At 40.8% G+C, this 27,933-nt stretch overlaps 2 protein-coding genes across 16 annotated transcripts in view; both read right to left on the minus strand.

The window, feature by feature from the left end:
* Positions 1-3,742, minus strand: part of ect2 (epithelial cell transforming 2) — a 31,657-nt gene extending 27,915 nt beyond the window's left edge. For 5 of the 6 annotated variants that reach the window (XM_017478853.3, XM_017478845.3, XM_017478849.3 and 2 more), the window contains exons 1-3: positions 3,404-3,742; positions 2,305-2,445; positions 2,014-2,093 (exon numbers count right to left, since the gene is read on the minus strand). In XM_017478853.3, coding sequence (XP_017334342.2) covers positions 2,014-2,093; positions 2,305-2,428 — 204 coding nt within the window. In that variant the 5' untranslated portion in view covers positions 2,429-2,445; positions 3,404-3,742. Of the gene's footprint in view, positions 1-981; positions 2,094-2,304; positions 2,446-3,403 lie in introns of those variants that run through there. The other variant, XM_017478844.3, reaches the window with a different exon arrangement.
* A 7,278-nt stretch (positions 3,743-11,020) lies between these two features.
* Positions 11,021-27,933, minus strand: part of mcf2l2 (MCF.2 cell line derived transforming sequence-like 2) — an 83,698-nt gene continuing 66,785 nt past the window's right edge. For 7 of the 10 annotated variants that reach the window (XM_017478128.3, XM_017478127.3, XM_047158134.2 and 4 more), the window contains 8 exons: positions 24,617-24,715; positions 23,423-23,506; positions 20,448-20,519; positions 19,256-19,345; positions 18,986-19,101; positions 16,472-16,587; positions 13,208-13,302; positions 11,021-12,418 (listed from right to left, as the gene is read on the minus strand). In XM_017478128.3, the coding sequence (XP_017333617.1) occupies positions 12,318-12,418; positions 13,208-13,302; positions 16,472-16,587; positions 18,986-19,101; positions 19,256-19,345; positions 20,448-20,519; positions 23,423-23,506; positions 24,617-24,715 (773 nt within the window). In that variant the 3' untranslated portion in view covers positions 11,021-12,317. Of the gene's footprint in view, positions 12,419-13,207; positions 13,303-16,471; positions 16,588-18,985; positions 19,102-19,255; positions 19,374-20,445; positions 20,520-23,422; positions 23,507-24,616; positions 24,716-27,933 lie in introns of all 10 variants that reach the window. The other 3 variants (XM_047158137.2, XM_047158135.2, XM_017478134.3) reach the window with 3 other exon arrangements.

Here is a 27,933-nt window from a genome sequence, read left to right on the forward strand (position 1 = left end):
GCCGTCCCTGGATCATAAACATATCATATGCCTTGATAAAGGAGTGTGCTACGAGTGACAAGCAATCAGCCAATAACAAGTTGCGTATTTGTGGGGTTCGGTTATATCATCGCCATGTGACCTCAGAACACACGCGAAAATTAGTTCAGAGGCTGCTGAGGAGATTGTGAATAAAAAAAAGGACGTCAGCCCACCAGTGTGGCAGAACACCGCTGTGTATAAGATTTGTAGTGCGCATGCGCAGGGCTCCGCACATGTACAGTGCCGTTTAAAAACAGATTATAATTGATCGATACCAAATGATACGCATCATATCATCGTAATAAATGTTTTAGCTGTACCGCCCAGCCCTACATTACATCACTATCATCATACTGGTATCATCTTATTGCCCAGTATTTAACCAAAATCAAATTAGGACACACCTCAGCATCTACTCAATTTTACGACTCCAGTGATTTCACTATTAACATTTCACAGAGACACATTCCTTATATTTTACAGTGAAAGCCAGACAGCCACATTAAAAACAAGTGCCTAATTTCTTTCCGAAAATTAAGGTAAATATAAGACAGCATTCAACAACCTGAGATGAAGCGCATTCAAAACCACAAAAGCAAGACAGCCACTGTCAGAAGCTAATTGTTTTAAGGATGTGTAGGAGTAAAATGTCAACATTTAAAGTGTGGAACATTTAGCTCCTGACAGCAATCTCATTTAAAATGGAAATTGGGCCGGCACCTAAATGCAAACATGGAGAACAGATTTACTCACTCAACATTAAGAACCTCAGCTACTCTTTCAAGGTACACTCCTGAACCAACAGGATGTCTCTTCTGATGAAACTGTACCGTTAAGCACTACAGGCTCCTACAACAAAACAATTCTGTTAAACATATTTGCTAGTAGCTGACTGCTCCTGCCTACATCCATTCATTAACATGAAATTCAATTCGAGTAATGGAAAAACATAATATTCACCGGACGCGGGAAGAAAAACATGTCATCGTTAAATTCCTGACTCGGGGTAAGCAGGAAAACGGCTATTAATTGCGACCATGATTCGCTGACACTAAGACAAACCGCAGGGACAGAAACTCTGAACCGAGACATAATTCTTGTGCAGAAAACAGGAAACGCTGTCTGCACTGATCTGTCTGCAGATATAACTACCGGCAGGCAAAAATAACCTAATAGCAGGAGAGGGGAAGATTTTTTTTTTGCAGGAGTCCTGTAGATGCTGTAATGCATCATTCCCACTGGCTATACACAAAACGGCATAAAACAAGTAATAGTCATTTTTCAAGCATTTTCCAGATGTTCTTTCTTTCCATCGATTAGTGTTATTAATTGCAATATTTTCATACACCCGTTACGTAATGAACAAACAGATGTACAATCCGTACTGGATTTCGTTTGAGTTTTTTCGTGATTACTACAGCCAAAAAATAAAATAAAATGCTCGATTTTGCAGCGCCTTTTTTCAAGATTTGTGATTTTTTTTTTTTTTGCAGAAAACTACTTGAAATTGGTCAAATTGTAATGGTCTTTTGCAATGATGTCTGTTGGTAAATGAGACGCGTCTTGACCCGAATATTCAGTAATTTTGAAAAACTGCAAGCTCCTCCAAATTTTGCAGCGTTTGTGTTCATTTCTCTGATCGCATAATCCTGGAGGGACTGTTTTTATCTTGTGCGTATTGTGATCATACAGCTATAAACGGAAAACGTGATGTGCATTGTAATAGATTAGCCATAATGTGCCATGCTTTAATATTCGCCTAGGTTAATTAATCTATTATTAATTTGTCATTTGCCTTTAATTTTATTTTATTTTTTTTTAAATCATGCCATAATCTATCAAAACTCTCAATGCTTTCAGAACACTTATTTTTGTAAGGGTTTTTTTCCCCCCAGTAGGCTCATTTGCATATGGCTATCTTCTGCCCTGCTTTGTCAAACGTATACAACACAACGCTGCTTTTCCATTAAGACAGCGAGACAATTTGAGTACCTCAAGTGCCTTTATAAGTGCAGCATCTCCACCCGCTTCCCTCACCAGCACAACCCTGGCCTCCACTCGCCGCAGCATTTCTGAAAGACATTTTTTTTTTTTTTTAAAAGCCCAGCGGCACAATGAGCCTCCTAGGAAATACAAAGGCTGTCATACAGAACATACACAAAAAAGAAGGGGGGGGGGGGCTGAAGACACCCAGTCCCCTTTGCAATAGCTAAAATAAATGACAAGCCAGAAGAAATGACGGTTCATTCTGACAATGGAGAGCAAAGGGCCGTGTTGTTTTACCCTCTGCGTCGTCCGAGGTCAGGCCGAGGAACGTCTGCTCCTTGGAGGTCTCGGCCATCCTGGAATCAAAGACGGAGGAGTCCACAAGCAGGCTACGGATAGTCCCGAAAGTGCTGTCGGCCATGGCGTCACAACCCAGTTCTGTCCAGAAAAAGAAGAAAAAAAAACACAACCTCATAATTGAGAACTAAAAGACCTTGAGACCAACTTGCAGAGTTTGTATCCAGCATTATTTTTTTACTATTGATTACAGCAGGTAGTGCCGCTGCCTTGCAGCTCCAGGGTTCGATCCTGAGCTCGGGTTACTGTCTGTATGGAGTTTCCTCAAGTTACTCATTAAATTTCCTCCAGTGACTCAAAAACACACCAGTATTTGGATAGTCTATAGAAAAAAAATAGTGCCTAGGTGTGAATACATATGTGGTGCTCTGCAGTGGGTTGGTGTCCCATTAAGGCATGCGGCCTTAATGGGACACCAACCCAAGGCAGGAGCACTGGGCTCCTGCCTTGAGCCCAGTGTCCCTAGTATAGGCTCCAGATCCAATGACCAGGAATAAAGTGCTTACTGAAGATGAATGAATGAATGGATGAATGAATGAATGATTATTAGGTTGCATAACGTTTTAAACAGTTGAGTGGTTTTCCATGCAGCTGTTAGTCTAGATGTGGAAAATAATATAAAGTACAGCATAAGCTGAGCCAACATAAAGCAGATTTAAAACAGCTGGAAAGGATTCCTACTTATTAACCAGCTAGCTGTAAGGTGAATGAAACGTATAGAAACAATCTGGTTCAACATCTTATACAATGAATGGAAGACCACAGAGGACATTTTTATTATGAGATACTTGTATTCTATTAAAAGAGTGCACCTAATATCTGTTTTCCAGTCAAGTTCGTGGTAAAATCCTTATGTTTCGGTGCACTTCTATAAATATAACCGCGTTCAAACACTGACAGCTCCGTGGCAGGTGAAGGGGAGCGGTCGAGACAGTGCCAAAATGCCGGACTATCTAACTAATTAGAATTAAATAGGTAAAATAATAATAATAATAATAATAATAATAATAATAATTCTGAGTTCAATACAACATCTTACCGAGAGCTCAACTGCAAGCAGCCGTTATGAAAGGTGTTGAGAACTTGCCCAAGCCGAGAGTTCAGCTGGCTGGTTGACCAGCTAAGCTAAGCAGGTTAGCTACCTAGCACACTGGCTAGTTTCGACTCTGCTACTAACTTACCAACCGGAACAAAGCAAAGTTATCGCTCAGTAATAATAGCGGCTCTTATTCCGTTTAGCGAAGAAGAAGAAAAAGTTTGTTCCGAAAAGTTACACGAATACTATGAAACGAGTCTAAACATCAAGTCCATTTTAATTAAGTCACTGTACGTCCAACCGCATTCAACTCACTTTCCCGAATTCAAAACGTCGAGCAAGCCGAGCAGCCGCGCGCTCATTGGCTGATCGCTATGACGTCAGCGGAACTAGTGAGTCGCGCTTTTTGATTGGCTGCTGAATTCAAACAGCGAATGCATGCTTTTTTTGGTGTGCAGTTGACGCAGTGTTTGCAGAATGACCTCGACTTCAGGCATCATATTCAGTTTATCTTTATTTTTTTATTATTATTTCTAAATGTTTCAATTGGTTTTATTATTATTATTATTATTATTATTATTATTATTATTATTATTATTATTATTATTATTATCATTGTTGTTGTTGTTGTTGTTGTTGTTGTTGTTCAGTAAGCACTATATCCTGGAACACTAAGCACAAGGTGGGAGAATTCACCCCAATGGCAGGGCACCATTCTCACACATTCATACAATTATTCACACCTAGGGGCAATTTAGCATAGTTAGTTCACCTACCTGCATGCTTTAGACAGTGGGAAAAAACTGAACAAACCAAAGGAAATACAAGGAGAACATGAGACACAGCAGACAGACAGTAACCTGAGCTCAATTGTGAGGCAATTATTATTATTATTATTATTATTATTATTATTAACCTTTATATAGGTATTTGGTAATGCTAATCAGCCTACGATGCATGTCTTTGGACTGGGGGAGGAAACCAGAGTACCTGAGAAAACCCCGAAGCAAGGGGAGGACATGATAACTCCACATACACAGGGTGGAAGCAGGACTCACATCCACAACCCCAGAGGGGTGAGGCAAACTTGCTGACCACCAAGCCAGTATGCTCCTATTATTATTATTATTATTATTATTATTATTATTGTTGTTGTTGTTGTTGTTGTTGTTGTTGTTATGTTCCTTCGTATAAGTATCCTGGGATAAAGTGTTAAGAAGGCACTCCATTCAAGCTACAAGATGAAAGAAGGAAGAAAAAGAGGTTTTGTGTATAAATGTAAAAGTATGCTGTTTCCTTTATAAAGTGAGTCTTGTGCATGAATAGGGAGACATGCTTCTTACTTTTTCAGAGGCAGAGCTTCTCATGATGAGTGCAGGGATCATAAAGAGTCAACAGCAGACAGACAACAGCAATTTATGTCACCATAAGCAGGCCAGGACATGAAGGATAGTCAGCCAATTTTCCTTCAACTTTCAGTTGCAAAGCCTGCATTATTCCTGTAAAGAAAACCTCTTTTAATTTATGTTATGTTTGGAGCTTCTTTTTTACCTTTAAATGACAGCATGCCATCTATCCAGGCGGCCAAATATGTGCGCGAGGACATGCATTCCATTAAGGCACCAATCAAGGCTGGACATGTATTTCAAAAACTATGGGAGTGTAGTTGTGGGAGTGTCAATAAGTTTGAAGAAAATGTGTATTTATTATGCCTAACATTACAGCCATGCACCTTAAACCTTAGGCCAAGACAAATTCACTACACGGCAGGTGTCTGACAAATGAAGCCATCATTGGTGTCTCCTAAAGCTTCACAAAGCAAAACAGCAGCCTTTTTTTTTTGGCAAATGAGACCTCCTCTTGAAGATCGGAATCTTTGTTCCTGCCAGCATGCTTGCTCCAGATGCATGGTCTCATGATGAAATTCCTCCCATGCCAGCTTCAAAAAGGTTGAGAGGATTTTGTGCCGAGCCTGAAGGACACATTGACTAGAGTTAGTGAGAATTTTTTTGTGTTGTTTAGTTTTTTGTTCTCCCTTTTATTTTAGGTTTCTGTCTCTTCCTTTGTGCTAGATGTGCACTCTCTCGGTTGCTTCACGGGTCCCTCTGGAGCTTGAAAGCCCCCTCCTCTGTAGAATAAAGCCCACTGAAGCTTGCCTTGCCCTCTCCTTCTTTCTGTCAGTCTTCTCCACACTGACTGACTAACACAGACTACATGTTCGTGCGAAACAAGCGCCTTTCCCACAGAGCCCACGAACACGCAGTCGTCTGTCGGAGACTGCAAGACAATCCAGAATTCATTTGGAGAATGAAATTTATCATTCTGTCACAAAAGTAGACACAGTGTTACTGAGGTATTAACACAGCGGGTATGGTAGTTAATACATCATATGTGTACTCTTAATGCTACCTTTTAGAATGTCTGTGCTTTTCACTGAACATTTGAACAGAAAAGGAGATGAAATTAAGGTGACATTTTTTAGTGTGAAGAACAATTTGCCTGTTATTAACTTAACAGATTTAATACCTTTTAACGTGGGTGGAACTTTAGTAAAGTGGCTTTACTTTGCTTTCTAGAGCAGTTCTTTAAAACATTTCCATTGTATATAAACACATCAGTGACAAATTAATGGAAACCCACTCCAACCTCAGTGTGCTGGCTCTGACTGAGACCTGGATCCGTACTGAGAACACTGTGACACCCGCTGCCCTAACCTCTAACATCAACTTCTCCCGTACCTCGCATCCCAACAGATGAGGGGGTGGTACAGGTTTGCTTCTCTCTAAAACATAGAAATTTACCTGTCTTTCTCCCTCTTGCTCCTACACATGAATTTCATGCTGTTACAGTCACTGATCCTGCCAAAATGCACTTTCTTCTTGTTTACCGTCCTCCAGGGCAACTAGGGAAGTTAAACGATGAATTTGACATGCTACTGTCCAGCATCCCGGATAATGGAACAACTCTTGTGGTCCTTGGTGACTTCAACATTCATCTAGACAAGTCACATGCAGCTGACTTTCTTGCTCTCCTTCCCACATTTGACCTCAAGCAGCTCACCACACCCACAAAGCTGGCAAACAGCTCGACCTCACCCTCACACGTAATTGCAGCACACACAATCTTCTCATTACTCCTCTCCATACCTCTGACCATTTCTTTATCCAGTTCTCTATTTCTCTCCCCTCACCCCCTTCACTGTCTCCACCTTCTATCTCCATTCGTCGCAATTTTCGCTCCCTTTCCTCCTCACATTTCTCCTCCGTTGTTACAACCTTACTTCCCTCTTATAGCCACCTCTCCTCACTGGACTTAAACACCACAATTGACATGCTATGTTCCACCCTAACATCTTCTCTTGACAGCATCTGCCCCCTAACCTCCAGACCTACTCACACATCACCCTGTAGCTCTCAGAAGCTCTGTGTAGCAACCGGGCCAAACTAAGAGCAGCTGAAAGGAAATGGCGTAAATCTAACAATCCGACTGACTTAACCCAATTACCAAACACTTCTTTCCTCTTTTTCCAATGGCATCTCCACTGCTAAAGCCACATACTACCAAGAGAGGATTGGCAGTTCTCTCAACACCCGCACTCTCCTCAAAACCTTTTCTTTTCTTCACTGTCTCCCTCCTCCCCCTTCCGGTAAATCTCTCACTGCAGATGACTTTGGCATTGGTGACTTTTTTCAATAAGGTTACATCAATCAGGAACCAGTTCTCAACCCCAGACATGCATAGACCGGCTCCTCCCCCATGTAACTCCCAACTGACTTCCTTCTCTACTCTCTCAGAGACTGATGTCTCAAAACTCCTCCTCTCTAGCTGTCCCCCAACCTGTCGTCTTGACCCTATCCTTTCTCACCTTCTTCAGTCCATCTCTCCCAAACTATTACCTGCACTCACACATCTTTAACACATCCCTCTCTACTGGCACATACCCTAGATCATTTAAGCGGGCCCGGGTTACCCCACTGCTTAAAAAACCATCACTTAACCCCACTGTGGTTGACAACTACAGACCTGTTTCCCTCCTCCCTTTTCTTTCCAAAACCCTTATAATAGCTGTTTTTAATCAACTCTCCAATTTTCTCACACAGAACAACCTCCTGGACACCAAGCAGTCTGGCTTCAAGAGCAATCACTAAAGGGAGACTGCTCTGCTTTCCGTCACTGAAGCCTTACGACTAGCAAGAGCAACCTCTCGATCATCTGTTCTCATCCTACTCGGTCTCTCTGCTGCTTTCGACACTGCGAATCATCAGATCCTCCTGTCAACTCTCTCCAGACTGGGCATCACTGGAACGGTTCTGCGCTGGGTGGGATCCTATCTCTCAGACAGATCCTTCAAGGTATTGTGGAGGGAAGGTATTTCTGAAACTCAGCAACTCACAACTGGGGTTCCTCAGGGGTCAGTTCTGGGTCCACTGCTCTTTTCACTCTACACTACATCTCTGGGGCAGGTGATTGAGTCTCATGGCTTCTCATACCTCTACTATGCTCACAACACATTTACATTTATATTTACATTTATTCACTTAGCAGACACTTTTATCCAAAGCGACTTACAAATGAGAAAGATACAAGCAAAGCGATATATCAAGCAGAGAACAATACAAGAAGTGCTACCATACAAGAGCTATTAATTGAATTCCAGAAGAAGCAAAGTGCTGAGTAGAGGTGTAAGTGCCTTTTTAAAAAAAATTTTTTTATTTATTATGAGTTGGTTAGGTGTTCATGGAAGAGGTGGGTCTTTAGCTGTTTTTTGAAGATGGTGAGAGATTCTGCGGTCCGGATTGAGATTGGAAGTGCATTCCACAACTGAGGAACAGTTAGTGTGAAGGTTCTGGAAAGGGACTTTGCACCACGCTGAGTTGGAACTGCTAAACGTCGGTCGCTAATCGATTGCAGATTGCGAGAGGGAATGTAGGCCTTCAGGAGAGAGTTGAGGTAGGAGGATGCTGTTCCTGACAAGGTCTTGTAGGTGATCATCAAGGCCTTGAACTTGATGTGGGCAGCTACAGGAAGCCAGTGGAGGGAGATGAAGAGGGGTTGGGTACCTAGTTCTATTAGTCCTTCCAGCCTGACGATCCGTCCATCTCTGTACAAATCTCTGCTTGCCTGTCAGACATCTTGGTCTGGATGAGGGAACACCACCTTAAGCTCAACCTGGCAAAATCTGAGCTTCTCGTCATCCCAGCCTGTCGCCTCAATCAACCACAACCTCACTGTACAGCTTGGCTTAACCACACTCAAGCCAACCAGGACGGCCAGGAACCTTGGGGTGATTCTCAATGACAGCTTGACCTTTACCGACCACATCTCAACTACTGCATGGTCCTGTAGGTTCATCCTGTACAACATCAAGAAAGTCAGACCCTATCTCACCGAACATGCTACACAACTAATAGTCCAGGCTCTTGTTATCTCAAAACTGGACTACTGCAACTCACTACTCTCAGGCCTCATAGCCAGCTCCATGAAACCCCTTCAAATGATTCAGAATGCGGCAGCACGTCCCCTTATTCAACTAGGCCAAAAGAACCCATGTCACACCCCTCTTCATCTCCCTCCACTGACTTCCTGTAGCCACCCTCATCAAATTCAAGGCTTTGATGCTCACCTACAAGACCTTGTCTGGAACAGCACCCTCCTACCTCAACTCTCTCCTGAAGGCTTACGTTTCCTCACGCAATCTGGAATCAATCAACGACCGACGCTTAGTAGTGCCTACTCAGTGTGGCTCAAGGTCCCTTTTCAGAACCTTCACACTAACTGTCCCTCAGTGGTGGAATGAACTTCTAACCTCAATCCGGACCGCAGAATCTCTCACCATCTTCAAGAAACAGCTAAAGACCCACCTCTTCTGTGAACACCTAACCAACCCATTAAATAAATAAATAAATAACCTTACTCTGGCACTTACACCTCTACTCTGCACACTGTGCTTCTTCTGGAACTCAATTAACGGATCTTGTATGGTAGCACTACTTGTACTGTTCTCTGCTTGATATCGCTTTGCTTGTATTTCCTCATTTGTAAGTCGTTTTGGATAAATGCTCAATGAATAAATGTAAATGAAAAAGCAACACAATGGTCGGTAAGGTGTTGGGCAATCACGAGGTACCAAAACAGCTTCAGTGCACCTTGGCATAAATTCGACAAATCTCTGGAAGTGTACTTCCAAGTAGAATTAATCGCAGTCTTCCAAACGATACAATTTTGACAATATCTTTTTAACCACAAAGATGTTTTTTTCATAGCTTTGTGTTTATCTATGTATCTTGGCCAAGAGTGCCAATAAAATGTGATCTGACTGTTATAGCTTTAAGATATAACTACTATAAGATATATAGATAATGTAGGGAATGGGACAGCCACATAACGTGCAAATCTAAACTTTTTACAGTCCCTCCAGAATTTTGCGATTTTGGGATCACAGAAATGAATGCAAAATCAAAGAAACTCCACAATATTCAGAGGAACTTGCGATTTTTCAAAATTACTTCATATTTTCCGCATCCAGCCCTCGTCGATTCATGTGCATCGAACATGAGTACAGCTATAAGGTCTCCTTTACCAACAAACATCACTCCGAAAGACCGTGTTAAACAATTTCATGCAATTGTAGTTTTACCTGTTCAAGTAGTTTTCCACAAAAAAATCACAAAAAACTCTGCAAGCTCCAGCGCACATTTTGAAAAAAGCCGCAGCAAAATCAAGCATTTTTGTGAAAAACTTCTACAAAATCTTGTATGTACTGTTTTTAGTATAGACACCAGTCATTTTTAGCCTAAGTGCTTTATTATTGTTGTTGCATTTTCAGGAAAAAAAGTGACATGTGTCATGTTAACCTGAGCAGAACATAAGGGTTATGCAGGTTGATTCCTTTTTCTTTCTTTTTTTTTTTTTTCATTTTGAAGCAAAAAAAAAAGCAAAAAGTTATACTGTGAGAAAAAGACTGCTTTTAAAGTGAACAACAGGGGTCCCTTCACTTACAGTGTTTCAAAAGAAACATGACAAAGCCATATCTCCCTGCAGTTCTCACCTGGTTTCCCTGGGAAGTTAAGCAGGGTTGAGCCTGGTCAATACCTGGATAGGAGACCTCCTGGGGAAAACTAAGGTTACTGATGGAAGTGGTATTAGTGCTCACCCTGTGGTCTGTGTGGGTCCTAATGCCCCAGTCTAGTTATGGGTACACAATACTGTAAAATCAGCACAGTCTTTCGGATGAGATGTTAAAGATCAGAGGTACTGACTCTCTAAGGTCATTAAAAATCCCAGGATATTTATGGTAAAAGAGAATGGGTATAACCCCGGAGTCCTGGCAAAATTCCCCCATTGGCCCTTCTCTATCATGACCCCCTAATAATCCCCATCTCTGAAATGGCGACATCACTCTCTCCTCTCCACCAATAGCTGGTGTGTGGTGGGCGTTCTGGCACACTATGGCTGCCGTTGCATCATAAAGATGGATGCTACACGCTAATTGGTGGTTGATTTCCCCCCATATTATGTAAAGCACTTGAGTGTCTAGAAAAGAGCTATATAAATGTAACTACAAAAAAATAGAAAGTGCTGCCCTCCATGCTCAATAAAGGAAATGTTATAATTTCAGGATTTACTTTGTATGTATTTAATCATACGTTTGAAAATGTAGATGGTAATACACTAACCATATGAATCAGTTAAAAACATCAGCTTCTCTTAATAAATAACAGTGTATTATAATCATCAGCAATAAACTCTGCATTCCACATTTAATTTTTGTGCTTAGAATCATCGTCAATAAACGACGAAATCGGATAAGGATATATACAGTTGTGTGGTCAGACTTGGAAAATGTTTACAGCCTCCACTTTAAAAATCAATAAGACATGGTTCAATTCATTATTATTATTTTTTTTACATTCAACAGGGATGTCATAATGGAACAACCTTTCTTATTATGTGTAATATTTCTTGCTGTGATACTGTTACACGCTCAGTAACAAGCTGTCATTGCATTCTCCAAAATGTTCTGCTGTTTTAAGCAAAATACAAAGGCCACATTTGATACGCTGCAGAGAGTGATTTGTCTCTGATTTGATTTCTTGACTAGAAACTGAATTTGTTTGAATAAAAAAGGGTATAAAGTTCATATATAGCAATGCTATTTGTTCTTACAGTACAGTTGGAACATTTGTGCTACAATAAAATATCAAATGACTGGTAAAATTGCTTAGAGGCTAAACATCCCCAAGAGAGACATTTGAGGAACCAGAAATGAATGTTTAAAGAGCAATTACAGAACAAATAAGACACCAAATACAAAAGAGTACAGAAATCTTCTATAATATACATACACATAATACTGTAGACTGTTATTTTTACTCTAAATTGCTGCATTTCTGACCAACAGAATCGAAACAGGTAATTTTGCTGAGATGACTTCCGTTCCGGTTGAATGTCTTTGATAAACAAAAGTGATCCAGGCTAGAAGAAAAATCAGAGTGGTAATTTCAGCAGGACAGGACAATTTAGAGTCTCTTTCTCTCTCACTCAATTTCGCTCAACGTCATGACATGATCAGGCCTGTTTCAAAAACAAGCGGCCACTGTGAGCCGACGCTGAAACGCTGCTTAGAAATACACTGGATTCCAGTTTTCCTTAGAAATGTCAAAGCAGATCATAGCTAACCCTGACAGCTGGCTGGCCCAATCCGTTGCTTTGTTCAAGCAAGGTTCAAGTGGAGTCTAAAGGCCAAAAAAATCCAAGCTCTTGTCCACATGGCACAAGTGGGAATAGCAGCAACAGATTGTCTTCACTTTACAATAACGCAAAGGTTTAGCAGGGAGGAATCCTGCGTGGTTTGTCGATGTATGGCACTAAAATGATGCAGAAGAAAAAAAAAAAAAAGGGAAAAAAAAAGACATGTTTAACATGCAATTCTGTTCTCCTGGACTGGTAGCAGCCCAGCGCTCTCCTCTGTTTCCTCTGGGTCTGTGAGGGCCGCCGTACACAGGTCACTGAAGATGTCTGAAAGGAGAGGATGGAAATAAGCGGTTTAACAGTGTGTGATTTTCAATGCAAATCAACAGGAAGTAGAAAGGAAGGGTTACAAGGGTACAAGACAAGGCCTGGCAAACTCTCTAAAGCAAATAATAATATTAGCCAAACAACATCATGTGATATTATTGAATGCTAGAAGAAACGTATATAATTAGGGAGGGATTGCTGGAATGTGAAAGACAGGGGTAAAAAGCCCAATGTCCAAAAAACAAACAAACACCCCACTCCAAACTGAAAGGAAAGCGAGAAGCTTTTAAGACATAATCCAGTATCTGTTAAGCAGCTTGTTATGACAAGGGTGGGGCTTCAAGCAAATGAGGAGAGCAAGACTGTGAACACAGCAAGGCCAGGCATCATGGAAAGGAGCGCATGCCTCAGGGGTTGACATCATGCTCTACTTGGATTCCTTCCTTTTTTCCAAAAAAAAAAAATGTAAAAATGCAAATCCGGCAATACAAAGCAGCTTCAGTGCCATTCTCCACATTCAACAACCCATTTCAACATCCCCAGCCACTTTGATCTGATGCCTTGTGGGTGCTCACTTTGTTCACTGTGCCTGAGCAAAAGAGGGGTGGAAGTAACATCCAAGGTCAAAAGCACACAGGCCCTGCATTCTAACATTATAGTTGTTCGTTATGTTGTTGTGAGGATGCTTCATACTGAGCACTGGTGTGAAATAAGGTTCAACAGCAATGGTAATTCAAATGTAACTTCCACCCCTCTCTTCCTTTTCCCCCGGTGGGTTTGATTAAATACCAGTGTTACTGTAAATGTCCACTCCTCCTGCTGTAGACTGCAGGATACTGGGTGGAACCAGCCCTGTCTTCAGAGTAATTAAGTTCTTGACTAGCCTAGAACATGAGAGAGAATGGTCAATTTAATTGCAGAACTAAATTAAGGACTGGGGTTCATTTAAAAGGGAAACCAATAAAGGGGAGAGTCAGAGGTGGGGCATGGCTTTCAATGTCAAATGTGAACCTTGTAGATATAACCATCCATAAACCAACCCACCCATCCACCCATTCATCCATCTGTGTACCTATCATCCATCCACCCATCCATCCATCCATCTGTGTACCTATCATCCATCCATGCATACATACAGTACATCCATCTACTCACCCATTCATCCATCCATACACCCACCCATCTAACCACCCACCATTCCTTCCATTAATCTTTCCATCCATCCAACCATCCAGCCACTCATCCATCTACCCACCTTCTCTTCCATCCATCCATTCACGTACCCACACATTAATTCATCCATCCATATAGTTGGGGTTTTTTTTGACGCATTTAAAGGCTCTGCCCATTATCTAGTAAGGGACCATCATCAATGTTCACATTATTAAATACATATGTTTAGCACTTTTTTGATGATGAGCACAGCAATAAACTGAGGATTTTCATAGTTGTTTATGGCTCAGTTTGGCTTTCAATATGCATATAGATTTGAAGCACAACATTACACCTTAAGAGTCATCAAACCACACTCAGACAGATTTGCTTAGTATGTGGTTTATTGCCATTTTTATGTGTAAATATGGAACCAATGAACCGTTAATCAAAGATGGTTTAGCATTTGTAGAAAGCATAATGATAATTATGAGGTTCCCCAGGGGTCAGTTCTGGGTCCACTGCTAACATTAATAACATTAATAACATTAATGATGATTACAACGGTCCTGAAACACATAATGCCCAACTGAATGTGGTGAAACATTCATATTTTGAGAGAAATTCAAAATAAAAGACTACAGACATGACTGTGGATTCTGTTGATAAAGAATTTGTAAATTGAAACCTTTTTAGTCATGGCATTGGCAGTGAATATTACAGCAAGTCAAAATTTCGAGAAACTCATTATTTTATGATACAAAGTAATTATTTTGAGAATATTTCCTTGAGATACTACTGTAAGCCAGAGCCATATTTCCCTGCAGTTCTGGCCTGGTTTCCCACTGAAGTTAAGCAGGGTTGACCCTGGCCAGTACCTGGATAGGAGACTTCCTGGAGAAAACTAAGGTTGATGCTGGAAGTGGTATTAGTGAGGCCAGCAGGGGGTGCTCACCCTGTGGTCTGTGTAGGGCATAATGCCCCAGTATAGTGACAAGTACTCTATACTGTAAAAACAGCACTGTCTTTTGGATGAGACGTTAAACTGAGGCCCTGACTCTCTCTGGTCATTGAAATTCCCCCATTATCTATCATGGCCCCTTAATAATCTCCATCACTGAATCACTCTCTCCTCTCCACTAATAGCTGGTGTGTGGTGGGCGTTCCGGCACACTATGGCTTCCGTCGCATCATCTAGGTGGAAGCAACACACTGGTGGTAGTTGAAGAGATTTCCCCCATACGCTGTAAAGTGCTTTGAGTGTCTAGAAAAGCGCTATATAACCGCAGCTGTAACTGTAAGTCATAATTTCATGGCACTTTTGAAATACTTCACTATTTGTTTTTTGTTTTTTAATTAAATGGCAGAAACAGGCTTTTGTACAACTACTACAAGCATTGGCAAAATTACTTGAACATTTATTTGAATTTGTATATGTATCAGTTACATGACTCAACTGAAACAGATTATTGCCCTTATTATTATTGCATTGATTATTCATTGGAATGGGAAGCCAGATGCTTTATGTTCTCAATAAAAAAATGAGCAAGTTAGGAAAAATATTCAGACAAGCAGTGTCAAATTGTCCTTGAAGCTGTGCTATAGGTTATAGGCACAGCTCTTACATCTTATGTCTTGACATCTAACACTTGCCCAGCCTGAATAAACATTCATTTAAAGCTTAATTCTTAACTGTCAGTGTAAACTGTCACCCACAAAAGCTGGGACAGGGGGTCTAGAGTTTTAAATGCAAACACTTTAAATGAATATTTACTGATACTGGGCTAATTTCTCTGTCCCAACTAAACCCTCTGGCTGTTTAAGTGAAGACTACTAAAAGGCATTGTCTGTAATGATAAAAGTTAACATCATCAACAACAGAAGCATTAAACTCCATCCTAAGTTTGAGGGGGAAAATTTGCTGTCAGCAGCAGCGCGGAAACGTGGTCTATGTGAGTGCAAATATATGTCTCTCTCTCACTCACACACACATACACTCACAGTCACACTCTCGCCATGGGCAGATGCGGGCACATCTGAGAGAAATGTGCCAAATCTGTAGAACACTGCAACTCAATGTGCGAAAACACAAGCACATAAACTTCTCCTAAACTTATAGAAGATTTCAAAGTGCTGTGTTGACTAAGCTCGACGAAAAAAAAAAAAAAGGAAAAAAAAGCCAATTCCTTCTAACTGTTTGGGGTGGAGCGGGTGCGAGACACACAAGTGCTGAAGAAGAAGATACTAAAATGATTGAAGATAGTTTGAAAGATGAATTATGCATGAGCTGATGAAATATGAGCATATGCGGTGCATTTTCTTAGCGTCACTTTAATTTCATAGGGTATTAGTCACCCTAAAATGTAGTGCACACGCTCATGTGAGACTTAAAAAGACCCTCATTCGTCGATTGCAATGGTTTTGCATGTGATATCCAGGATAACTGCTCTTTATTTAGATTTAGACAATGGAATCTATTGCTCATTTCAGGTCTGCGTTTTCAATGGCGTTGTAATGTGCACATTCATCCGGAAAAAAAACACTCTGTATGGTGGATGTGCCTTTTGTTGAGCTCGCTCTGAATTAACTTTTAATTCAATACTACACTTTAATAGAAATGCAGCAATGCTGCAGCTGTAATAGCTTCTCTTTCTTACAACATTACCTCTGCATAATGAATTAAGGTTAATGAGAGATGCATCAGTAATAAATCTCAAATATTAAAATGGGGTGTATGGAAGGTTTATTGGAGCTCCGTCTGGAATGCAGTTTGTATGAGTGTGTGTGTGTGTGTGTGTGTGTGTGTGTGTGTGTGTGTATACAGTACATATACTGTATATGTGGGTGTGTGTGTTTATGGGACAGGTAGCAGAACAGCAGGAGGCTCTATCCATTACTCACCAGTGGCCATTCTCAACCTCTTCTAAGAACTGCACTAAATCTCCAGGCTCCAGCGACATCTCCTGTGGCGCTCGTGACTCGTACGTCAGCTGCACCTGAAAGCGATTGTTCTCCCCCTGAAAGTGTGGAAGAAGAAAAAAAATGAGGCAGAGCACCAAGACTTTAACCCTGGTGTTTTGTTCACTACTAAGAATCAATGTCTCATTGACCGTGGTCATGTCTTTTGTTTTCCCAGCAAGACAGTATAAACAATACAGTATTTATAGAAGGAAATACTCAAACCACATACACATGCTTGGGGATCTTCATGATGGTGTGTAAGTGAGAGATGCTGGACATGAGGCAGGACAAAAATGACCTTTTTGTGTAAAACGTACATCTGTCCTATTGTTTTTCTCGTTTACCTTGTTGATCTAAAGGCAAAACAAGTTGAACATATTCTCAGTAATATGAATGGCGATTTTAAAATGATGGTAGAGATGTAAGTGCCAGAGTAAGGTTTTTTTTATCAATTATTTTTAATTATTTAAGCAGGAGCCACACCTGATTCCATCTGTTTAATCATTTGATCTTGGCTTTCAATAGACTCAGGTGTGGCTTCTGCTTGGATGGAATGAAAACCTGCACCCACACCGGCCCTTTCCGGATAAGACTGGACACCCCTGGCATAGGTTACATTTACATTTACATTTATTCACTTAGCAGACGCTTTTATCCAAAGTGACTTACAAATGAGAAAGATACAAGCAAAGCGATACATCAAGCAGAGAACAATACAAGAAGTGCTACCATACAAGATCCATTAATTGAATTCCAGAAGAAGCAAAGTGCTGAGTAGAGGTGTAAGTGCCTCTTTTTGTTTTTTTCTCTTTTTTTATGAGTTGGTTAGGTGTTCATGGAAGAGGTGGGTCTTTAGCTGTTTTTTGAAGATGGTGAGAGATTCTGCGGTCCAGATTGAGATTGGAAGTGCATTCCACAACTGAGGAACAGTTACTGTGAAGGTTCTGGAAAGGGACCTTGTGCCACGCTGAGTTGGAACTGCTAAACGTCGGTCGCTAATCGATCGCAGATTGCGAGAGGGAACGTAGGCCTTCAGGAGAGAGTTGAGGTAGGAGGGTGCTGTTCCTGACAAGGTCTTGTAGGTGAGCATCAAGGCCTTGAACTTGATGCGGGCAGCTACAGGAAGCCAGTGGAGGGAGATGAAGAGGGGTGTGACATGGGTTCTCTTGGACTGGTTGAAGACGAGGCGCGCTGCAGCATTCTGAATCATCTCAAGGGATTTGATGGAGCTGGCTGGGAGGCCTGAAAGCAGTGAGTTGCAGTAGTCCAGTTTAGAGATAACAAGAGCCTGGACTAGTATCTGTGTAGCCTGTTTGGTGATGTAGGGTCGGATTTTCTTGATGTTGTAAAGGATGAACCTTCAGGAGCTTGCAGTTGCTGAGATATGGTCTGTAAAGGTCAAGCCGTCATCAAGAATCACCCCAAGGTTCCTGGCCGTCCTGGTTGGCATGAGTGTGAGTGAGCCGAGCGGTACAGTGAGGTTGTGGTTGATTGAGGGAAAGGCTGGGATCACGAGAAGTCCAGATTTTGCCAGGTTAAGCTTAAGATGGTTTTCCTTCATCCAGACCGAGATGTCCGAAAGGCAAGCAGAGATGCGTGCAGAGACGGATGGATCAGAGTCAGTGACACTACAGCTAAAAGGTAAGTGAGATTGGAAAGTAACTTCCATTCTGCTGTGGCTGTTCCACAACATTAAATGCAGCTATACTGTAAATGCTTAAAAAGCACAGCATGTCAATCATTAATAAAGTAAAAATTGTATAATGCTTATCAAATTGCTGTGGTGTAAGTGGAATAAAACACTTTGGGATGCGCTCTTATAAGAAAGTAGTTCACTTCTGGGTGGATTATTGGGAGGTCATCCCATCGTGTTTTGTTCCTTATGTCATTTTGATTTAAACAGAATTAGCAGATACCAGTGACGCAGATTAGAGACATTGAGACAGTCATGTAGGATTATATGACAGAAAAGAGGGGGGGAAACGGTCTGGTTAGGTTCTAAAACTAATTTTAGCTGTTAAACAACACCGTCTAGTGGTGAGGCTTTGAGTTAAAAGGGAAACCTTTACTCAGTGGGATGTATCAGATGGCGTCTTCTCGCTCTTGGCTATGGTGCTCTGATCGAGCCGCTCTTCTTAATCAGATCTTTTGCTCTCATCCTCCAGGCAGATTAAAAAGACTCCCTGGTGCATTTAAAACTGGAGGAAAGCCCACAGATGGATAAGCTTTATCACTTTTGGTTTGTTAAATGTCAAGTCTCGCAAACCTCGATAACCAGCATCTGAGATAGCAATGCATCATTTAAAAAAAAATCTCTATAGAGATTGGGAAGATTTCAAGGGAAGGAATGTGGTGGAAATGCAGATAGCACTTTTAATAGAGCTGATGCGTGTTTGTTTATTGTCTGGGTTACTATTAACTCATTCAAGACAGTAATATGGGCAGGCTGTGTACATTTTTGTTACTGCTGTCCTCCTCTCCGTCTGAGGAATTTGAGAGCTCTTCAGCACTGGATGGGATGGTCTCAAAGTCTTCGGTGTCCATTGAGGGTAAACGGCGCTGGGTCCATCCTTGAGGGACAAAAAAAAAGTTCAAATGAATCATTGAGAAAAAAAAATCTGTACACTTTCGGAAATAGGAGGGTTCAAAAGGTTCTACTACACAAAATAAGGAGCCTTGAGAATCAGACACACCAGTTTCGCTCTTTCTCTCTCTGATGATTACCTGGTTGAGAGGTGGACCTAGGCACAGTGGGCTTGGTACTTGTTGTACCTTTATTTTTGCTGTCAGCAGGAAGAGCATCTCGCAAAGAATCTGAGAGAAAAGTACCCTTTTGATTAATGTCCGCATCCGATACTATGGGATGGCACAGCACTACACACAAGCATGCAAATATCTACAAGTGATCTACAGCAAACCCCATCACCAGTTTCAATAAACAAACTGCAGCTATTTGCACACTTGGAAAATAAAAGTGGCCTTGCCTAACAGTATTGCCATTTCCTTATTTAGAAACATTAGCTAAACTAGCCAGCTACCTACATTTAAACAATCAGTAACCAAACACTGCAAAAAATTTACCATCAAAATAGAAGTTAGTAGCTAACAAGCTAGCTAATGAAGTCAGGTTCTCTAGCCCAGGTCTGGAACCCAAGCCTCTACCAAGCCAAAATCATTATAGCTATTATACTGTGTAAATAAAACCAGTAGAAATGTTGTTTAACTAAAGATTATATAGTGTTAAGCACTAGCCAAATTCACTAGCATGTTAGCTAACATACTGTGTACAGTAAAACATTAACCAAGCTTGATAGCAAAATAGCTAACCATTATACGGTGTCAATCACTAGACAAGTTTGATAGCAAGTTAGCCTGATTGCATTGTGTACAGCACTAGCCAAGGTAGATAGCAAGTTTGCTAAAGATTATGCTGTGTAACTCACTAGCCAACTTTGCTAGCAAGATAGCTAGCTGGTAAATAATAAATTAGCTAACAATTACATTGTGCGCAAGCCAAGTTTTATAGCAAGTTAGGCTAATGATTATATTAATGCGATGGCCAAGTTTGATATTAAGTATTAGCAAGCAAATTGGTGGCTATTGTGTTATAGAGGAAGACAGGGTAGGAATTGGCACTGACTACATTAGGCACAAATAATATTCTTCATCAAGGTGCAAATAGCCCCGACCCCCCCCAAAAAACCAAACATACACAGTGAGCACTTTCGATTACACAAGACACTTAACAAAGATGAATTCAATTCACAACATCAAGCTCTCTGCCCATGACATCATGCACATTCATATCACAGCACGTCAGACATTCCCACCCAAACCGAGCTCATTCCTTCATTTCAAACACGTATTACAAACATGACATTCCACATGCACGGGTTCTCGTTTCTCTGTGTAATACCTTCATAACCAAATGGAGTTGGGTCACTTTTAATTTGGTGTCTCTTGCTTTTAATGGTCGAAGATAGAGGACCTGAGTGAAGCAACAGGAGTTTATTAAAGCAAATATGCTGCCAATCTGTTCTGACCAAGAAAAGAGCATTTAGATAATGAGCATTGAATGAGGTTCCACTCCTCTGCAGACAGAGCATTTTCTCATAATACACGGGAACAGCGTCGGAAGCAAAGTTCAAGAAAGAATATGCCACTTTCTAAATGTCAGCTTATTAAGAGTTGCTGTTTATTACTGATGAGATTCTTTTCGAATATCATTTTCTCACCATGCCAAATACTGTAGCACACACACTTCTAGGCAATATCAGCACAACGTGTACAAATGATGTCTCAGTGATGTCATATACAGCTTGTTTGCTAACGAGGAAAACACCTGCACAATGTCTTCCCTGCTGAAACCCCCCCCCCAAAAAACAATAGAAACCTTCATAGAATTTGTAATGGTTTTAATGGTTATAATGGGAATTATAATTATTTGGTATTAATGGAAACTGTACTGGTGCTTATGGGTCTTTACTGGTAATTTGTTGTCTTCTATTGGTGGCATGTTATGTCTAGTGGATACCATTAAGGACAAATAATGGTAATGGTATTGATGGTTAGCTGATGGCTTGTAATGGTATTTGTAGTGGAACCCATTAGGAATATCTGTGATGGTTTCTATCTATTGTTTCTTTTTTTCAGCCAGGTTTTTAGATCTCTGTTAATGGGTGTTCTTAATGTTTATTTTTTTTAGAGTCTAAAGCTGGTTTTAACCTTGAACTACAGCTTCATGGCATATTTTACGTCACTGTCGTAAACTGCACAACATCGGTTGATATTGGTGGTCTTAGAATGCATGTGGCATGCTCGCCGGCGACAGATTTGGTGCTTTCGTGACCAAAAACAGTCAATGATAAAGTTCTGGCAGCATCAGGAAATGTTTTAGTAAAATTCCAGTGTGTCCATTGATACGACACTCATCTAAAATCCACCTATCCTATCCATCAATGAAGGAAAAATATGGTAGCGGCAATGATGAAAATGAGCAGAAAAAATATCCTTGTTGCCTCAAGCTCACTTTGACGAATGTTTCTGTTCATGCAAGGCCATTTAACCCACAACACCTGATTGCGCTGATTGATGACATAAGCAGCATGAGAATTTAAGGTTCTTCATTGTACAAGCTGTCCCACAAGTCTCCACATATAGGGGAAATGAACACATTTTATCAAATGTCTTCCAAAAATGATTGATATAGCCTTTAAGAATAGGGTTAGGGGCGGCTCTGGCTCAGGTGGTAGAGTGGGTTGTCCACTAATCGTAGGGTTGGCGGTTTGATTCCCGGGCCACGTGTCTCCACATACCAAAGTGTCCCCAAGCAAGAAACTGAAGCCCAAGTTGCTCCCAATGGCAAGGTAGCACCTTTCATGGCAGCTCTGCTACCATTGGTGTGTGTGTGTGTGTGTGTGAATGGGTGAATTACACAGTGGAAAAAAGCGCTATATAAGTGCAAACCATTGACCATTTACCAAGAATGCCTTTGACAACAAAAGAAGAGCGTACTGAAGCTGTCGCAAGGTTGCGATGTACTTTAACAGGAAACACGGCGAGCACATCACACACGACACCAAACTTATTAACAGATTCAAAGAGTCTGGAAGTGTTGTAGACCGGCCGAGAAGTGAACGTCCACGAACATCCATTGACGAAGGAACAACCAACACATAGTCCCCTATATATGGAGTCTTTTGGGACACCCTGTATAATCTAACATGAACAACACCTCATCACACAGTCTGGTATAGAATTCGGCCAAGATTTTACTGAGATCATCTTATACATGGTGTCAAATAAGACTACTGTAATACATTTACATTCATGGCGTTTGGCAGTGGCCCTTACAGAAGTCTTTGTCAATAAATACATCCTGATAATCCTTCAATCGGTCGTGCTCTAAGAGTACCATCGGTCTAAAAAAAACCTCTGTTGGGGAGGTAATATAGTATGAAAAACACAAAAAACAACACGAGTTGTTTTTTTTTTAATAACAAAGTGCTAATTTAAGTGTAAGTGTAAGCACAGCCTAACATTATTACTTGTTCCTCCGTGTCAGATTATACGATAACGGTTCTTCTATGAAAATGATTACATTCTGCTTATGTCATCAATCAGCAAGGTCCAGGGCTTGTTGGATGCATGAAATCAACAGTCATAACTGTCATTATACTACACATATGCTTCCTAATTAGCTAGCTATTTAACCCGAAGCTGTAATTAATCCTCTATTTCTTCCATCTCTTTTTGCTGTCTTGACAGAACTGCGATGAGACACTTGTCTCTACTGCCACGATTCAACATCTGCCTTTCTTTTAAATCCCAAACGTTGCAACGACCAAAGAAATTTTTGACAATGTGCAGTATTTTTTTTGGCTGAGACAGCAACAAATTGCATGGTCAGAATATTTATTCAGTTGCTGACTGTAGAGTTTTAACAGCGTAAACAAAAAGTAGATTATTATTATTATTATTATTATTATTATTATTATTATTATTGATTAGTCACAGGAGGAATATTGCGTTGAGGGAAATGAATCTGCTTAGCACATGGTGAGTGTGGAGATTAAATAAATCTTACAACACTGACGGGTTTAAGTGAAAAGGGTGGATGATCGAAAAGACAAGGTTTTTCTGATGTCACCGAGACATAAACTGCAGGCGCCATGCTGACGTATGTGTGCTGGTTCGTATTTCTGAGTGGGTGGAATTTACGCGACTCTTCATTTCATGCATTTCATATATTTTTAAAAAGCACGAACAAAAGTGTGTTGTATTTTTCTTTATGAGTCATCGGTCTGGCCGTCTCATCCTTAGAGGAAGGCTGTTTCACAGGGTAAACGTTCAATGTTGAATGAGAGAAAGGAAACACGGGCATCTGTGTACCTTTTGTGCGCGTGGTCGAGGATGCACTGACGGAAGAGGCTAAAGAGAAGCGGCGAGGGACCTCGGCCTCCTTAGGCGTCGGCTCTGGAGCAAAACGCAGGTAAGTTTTAGTAATTAGGCGAGAATGAGGGAAGGAAGATTAGAGCGATAGAGAAGACAAGCACAGTGTACGCAAATGATGAAAAATTATGCTGTGAGTCTATGTATTGATTCCTGTCTTCTACAGGACTCGGAGTCAACTTTATTCATTTTCCTGGAGTCTGTTTTATTTAGCGAATCACTCCGGCGGCTAAACACTTGATTCGGTAACTGACAAATGCATGATGAGTGAAGCAGAGCAAAGGAAATGCGGGATGATAATGACAGACCATGGACAATCCGGCGGTCTGCCGCTTCACAGGCCCTGCATGAAAAATCGATGGCAGATATGATAACATTATGAAATTTATTGGCAGCCTCAAGTTTTCAAGCAGGAGCTGTCTCAGGAAGCCAATACGTGTAATATTGACACGTTGTCTTGAAATGTCACCATGACTAATTCGTATACTGATGGATTTAATTGCAGACATGGATGTTTGAGGATGAGTTACACAACCGTGCTCAAGCAAAGTACATCTTTTGCTGAAGTATGCAGTTAAAAATTCATTTATTTTTTTATATTTGAGTGTACATATTCATATCCAAAGATTGCTTTATATCAAATGAAACAATCCTATTCAACATAGGAGCGCATGTCCAAGCTTGGAGCAATAAAAAATGAAGCGTTACCTTGAATCAAATACGTCTACCTAAAATGGTAATACACATCTTTTTTTCTTTTTTTTTTAAATGTCAACAGCACGACAGAGGCACATTGAAACAGTACACTCTGACATTTGCTTGAGCGCAGGGAATTTCACCTTTCATGTTTTCTTTTGTCTATTGTACCGCACGGCCTATATTTCTAACATTTGAATTCCTTTGAGAATCTAAGAGTGTAATGATAATTCTCCAGGGTCATGTGGTCTATTTAGTTGCCATTCATATGGTAGAAAAAAAAAAAAGAAACGCGTGCACGACAAAATGAATGACAAGGATGGCGATGAGAATGATTTATCATGATATGCACAAAGGGAGACAGTTTGAGGCTGGACTGCTCTCTGAAGGACACGTGAGATGTAAGACACGGAAATGGCGAAGACTTTGTTGCATTACCTGATGGCAGGGACCTGCGATTGGACAGGCCGTGTAAGGTGAAGCGCTTTCTAGCCAGAGCTGAGGATGGGTCTGAACTAAGGTTGGACATAGCGCCAGCTAAAGGAGACAAGCGGAGAAGGAAAGAAGCACAGGAGTAAGTGAGGGGTTAGTGTAGAAGTAACACAAAAAGAGAGGCAGGGGCACGGCATGAGAAGAAGACGCCCTAAATGTCACCACCTAACAGGTCAATTCAACATTTCAATAATGTCCTGAAGTCTCACATGTCTTCAACGGAGGAGATTTTGCTATATAGCAATAGGTACACAAAAATCTTCTTGTACGTTCGCAGTGTTCCTGCAGTCATAAGATCTCAGATGGAAGACATCCCTGTGAATTCTCACCATCTGTTGTCATTTTCACCTGCACTACTATTATTTTTGTAGTGTTCAGGCCAAGCAATATCCCAAATATAGAAATATGCCTGCCTGGATTATTGGCACCTTTCATATATGATAAGGAATAAGAAACAACTGATTATATAAAATAAGCATTTCACACAATAATTCAAAATTTCCACTTAAATAAATATACAGTCCTGTGCAAAAGTTTTAGGCACTCTGTTTTTTTACTACAAACTTTGTTATAGATTTTTTTTTTATGACTCCTACATTATCAAATCAGTACAAAAAACATTTTAGATTCCCAAACATTAGTTTGTCAGCACAGAATGAAATGTTACAGAAAAATGTGTGTATATCAGGAAAGAAAGCAGAATATTAAGTAGGAAGAGACACTTTTCAGACAAAAAACAATGCAGGCTGCTGGATATTGCTGCAAAAATAAGAAGCAAGAGCGACAATCAAAGTCTTCAGAAGAACCGTGTCTGGTTCTGCAAGATGCTCAATAAAACTTACAGCTCGTTTCCTTATAAAACTGCACTAATTGTACCAGAGACTACTATTTTTATTTTTTTTGTCACACCAAACATTGACTTTGTTCCATTTACTACCGTTTACTGCTCTTTACATTGTTTTTTTATGTAGAAACATTTCATTTTATTATTTTGAAGGCACCTTTGCTCTACAGCATTTCTTTGCATGTGCCTAAAACTTATTCACAGTATATATATATATATATATATATATATATATATATATATATATATATATATATATATATATATTAGAGCTGTCATCGGTAACGTTTTAAGGTATTCGATTAATCAAAAAATTTTAACGTGTTATTATTTTATTACTAATTAGTAGTTATTATTATATTAGTAATCATGTGATCGAGTTTGACCCTGTTGATCCAGTTATCGCAGTGCAGATGGTTGCCTAGCTTTGTGTGATTAGGTCCCGGCAAACGTGAGTAATATGATGACAGAGGAGACGGTGTCCGCGCTGCTGAACGGCAAGTTTCGTTATAAAAAGCTTCCAGATGGATGTTTTGATAAAACCAAAGTTGTATGCACTTATTGCAGTGAGGAACTGTCTTTCCACTGAAGCACGACCAGTTTGAAGCTACATCTTCAGGCGAAACACATTTTTGCTGACGTTAGCAAAGATGCTAGTGCTGAGACAGGGTCAACAAGCTGTGCTTGTCAAACGACACTGGCGGAGTGCGGCCGGGGCAAGTTTGTCAACAAAATGACAACAGCAAAGCTAACTAGCACAATCGCTAAATAGATCATCACAGACTGCAGGCCCATCAACATAGTTCAGGACCGAGGGCTTCAAGACATCATTCAGATCGCCACAGGTGACCCATCATACAAGCTACCTTCGAGGGGAACTATTTTTATGAGAATACATGAACTGTAGGACACTGAAAAAGCTACGAAAGTGAGGCAGTTGGCAGAAGGTACTTTTATTACACTTACTGGAAACCACTGGACATCAATAAGTAACCATTACTACCTCGGTTTAACAGCACACACAATCAATGACCACTGGCAGCTGCACTCATTCACTTTAGGCGTGTTAAAAACAGAAGAAAGGCATTTTGCTGAAGTATGCGCTAGCCAGTTTCTCAAACTTGCAAATGAGTGGGAGATAAGGGGCAAGGTCACAACTATAGGAACAGACAGCGCTCACAATATGATTGATGCTGCAAGGAGTCTACGCATATGATGTGTGTGGCGCATATGATACAAAGGATGATCACCGTGGCTTTACGGGCAAAGAGCAGAGAGGGGAGAGGTGTGGCAAAAGCTTAGTGAGATGCTGAAGGATAGAGAACCTGCACCACAGACCTCTGGAGAAAAAGTGGAGCCAGCGCATCCGAAGAAGAAGATAGGATCAGAGTCAGAGTCTGATTATGAGGTACTGTCCACAGATAAATCTCCAGAGAGGTACAAGGCAGAGCCCTGTGTCACCACTACAGTGGTGGTCGTCATAAGCAGGTACATATGGTAAGCTGGCCCATATTGCAAAAAGATCTACACCTGCCTCAACAGTGCCATGTGAGAGACTGCTCTCTTTGGCAGGCCACATTCTGCAGACGAAGAGGTCAGCTCTATCATCTGAAACTGTGAACAGGCTAGTCTGCCTGAGCAACTGGTTGAAAGAAGAGTAGACTATATGACTGGTTGACAGGAGGCATGTTGCACAGATGCATGTAATTATCTTTAACCAAGAATGTACACTGTTCACGCTGTCTCTTCACAGACATTATGGCATTCCATTTCTAAAAAAGACCTACTTACTGTTGGATTCGTTTGAGTTGTTACTATGCAAAAAAAAAAAAAATTGCAGTTAAGCTATTTGTGACTTTGTAGCACACATTACTTTAGAACATTTGTTGGTTTCTGCTAAATATGTCTGCAGTTCATATGAATGCCTCAACAAATTAAGAGATCGCTATTGGACACCTGTTAAATTAATGTTAACAAAACAAAGAAGCATTCTCATTTTGAAATAATAGTATTTTCTCTGACACCACTCAGGAACATTTAAACATTTAAAAACTTGCAAACAAGTTTTAATTCTTGATTATCTTAAATGATAATTATAATATCCATCCATCCATGCGTTTTCTGTACCGCTTATCCTAGGGTCGCAGGGAGCCTGGAGCCTATCCCAGGGGACTCTTGGCACAAGACATTCTGGATGGGGTGCCAAACGAGCACAGGGCACAATTGCATACACACTCGCACACTCATTCACACACTACGGACAATTTGGAAATGCCAGTCAGCCTACAACACATGTCTTTAGGAGGGAGGAAACCCCCGAATCACGGGGAGAACATGAAAACTCCATGCACACAGGGTGAAGGCAGGAATCAAACCCCCAGCCCTGGAGGTCCAAGGCAAAAGTGCCTATCACTAAGAC

The sequence above is a fragment of the Ictalurus punctatus genome, chromosome 10 (genome assembly GCF_001660625.3).
Source record: "Ictalurus punctatus breed USDA103 chromosome 10, Coco_2.0, whole genome shotgun sequence".
Lineage (NCBI taxonomy): Eukaryota > Metazoa > Chordata > Actinopteri > Siluriformes > Ictaluridae > Ictalurus > Ictalurus punctatus.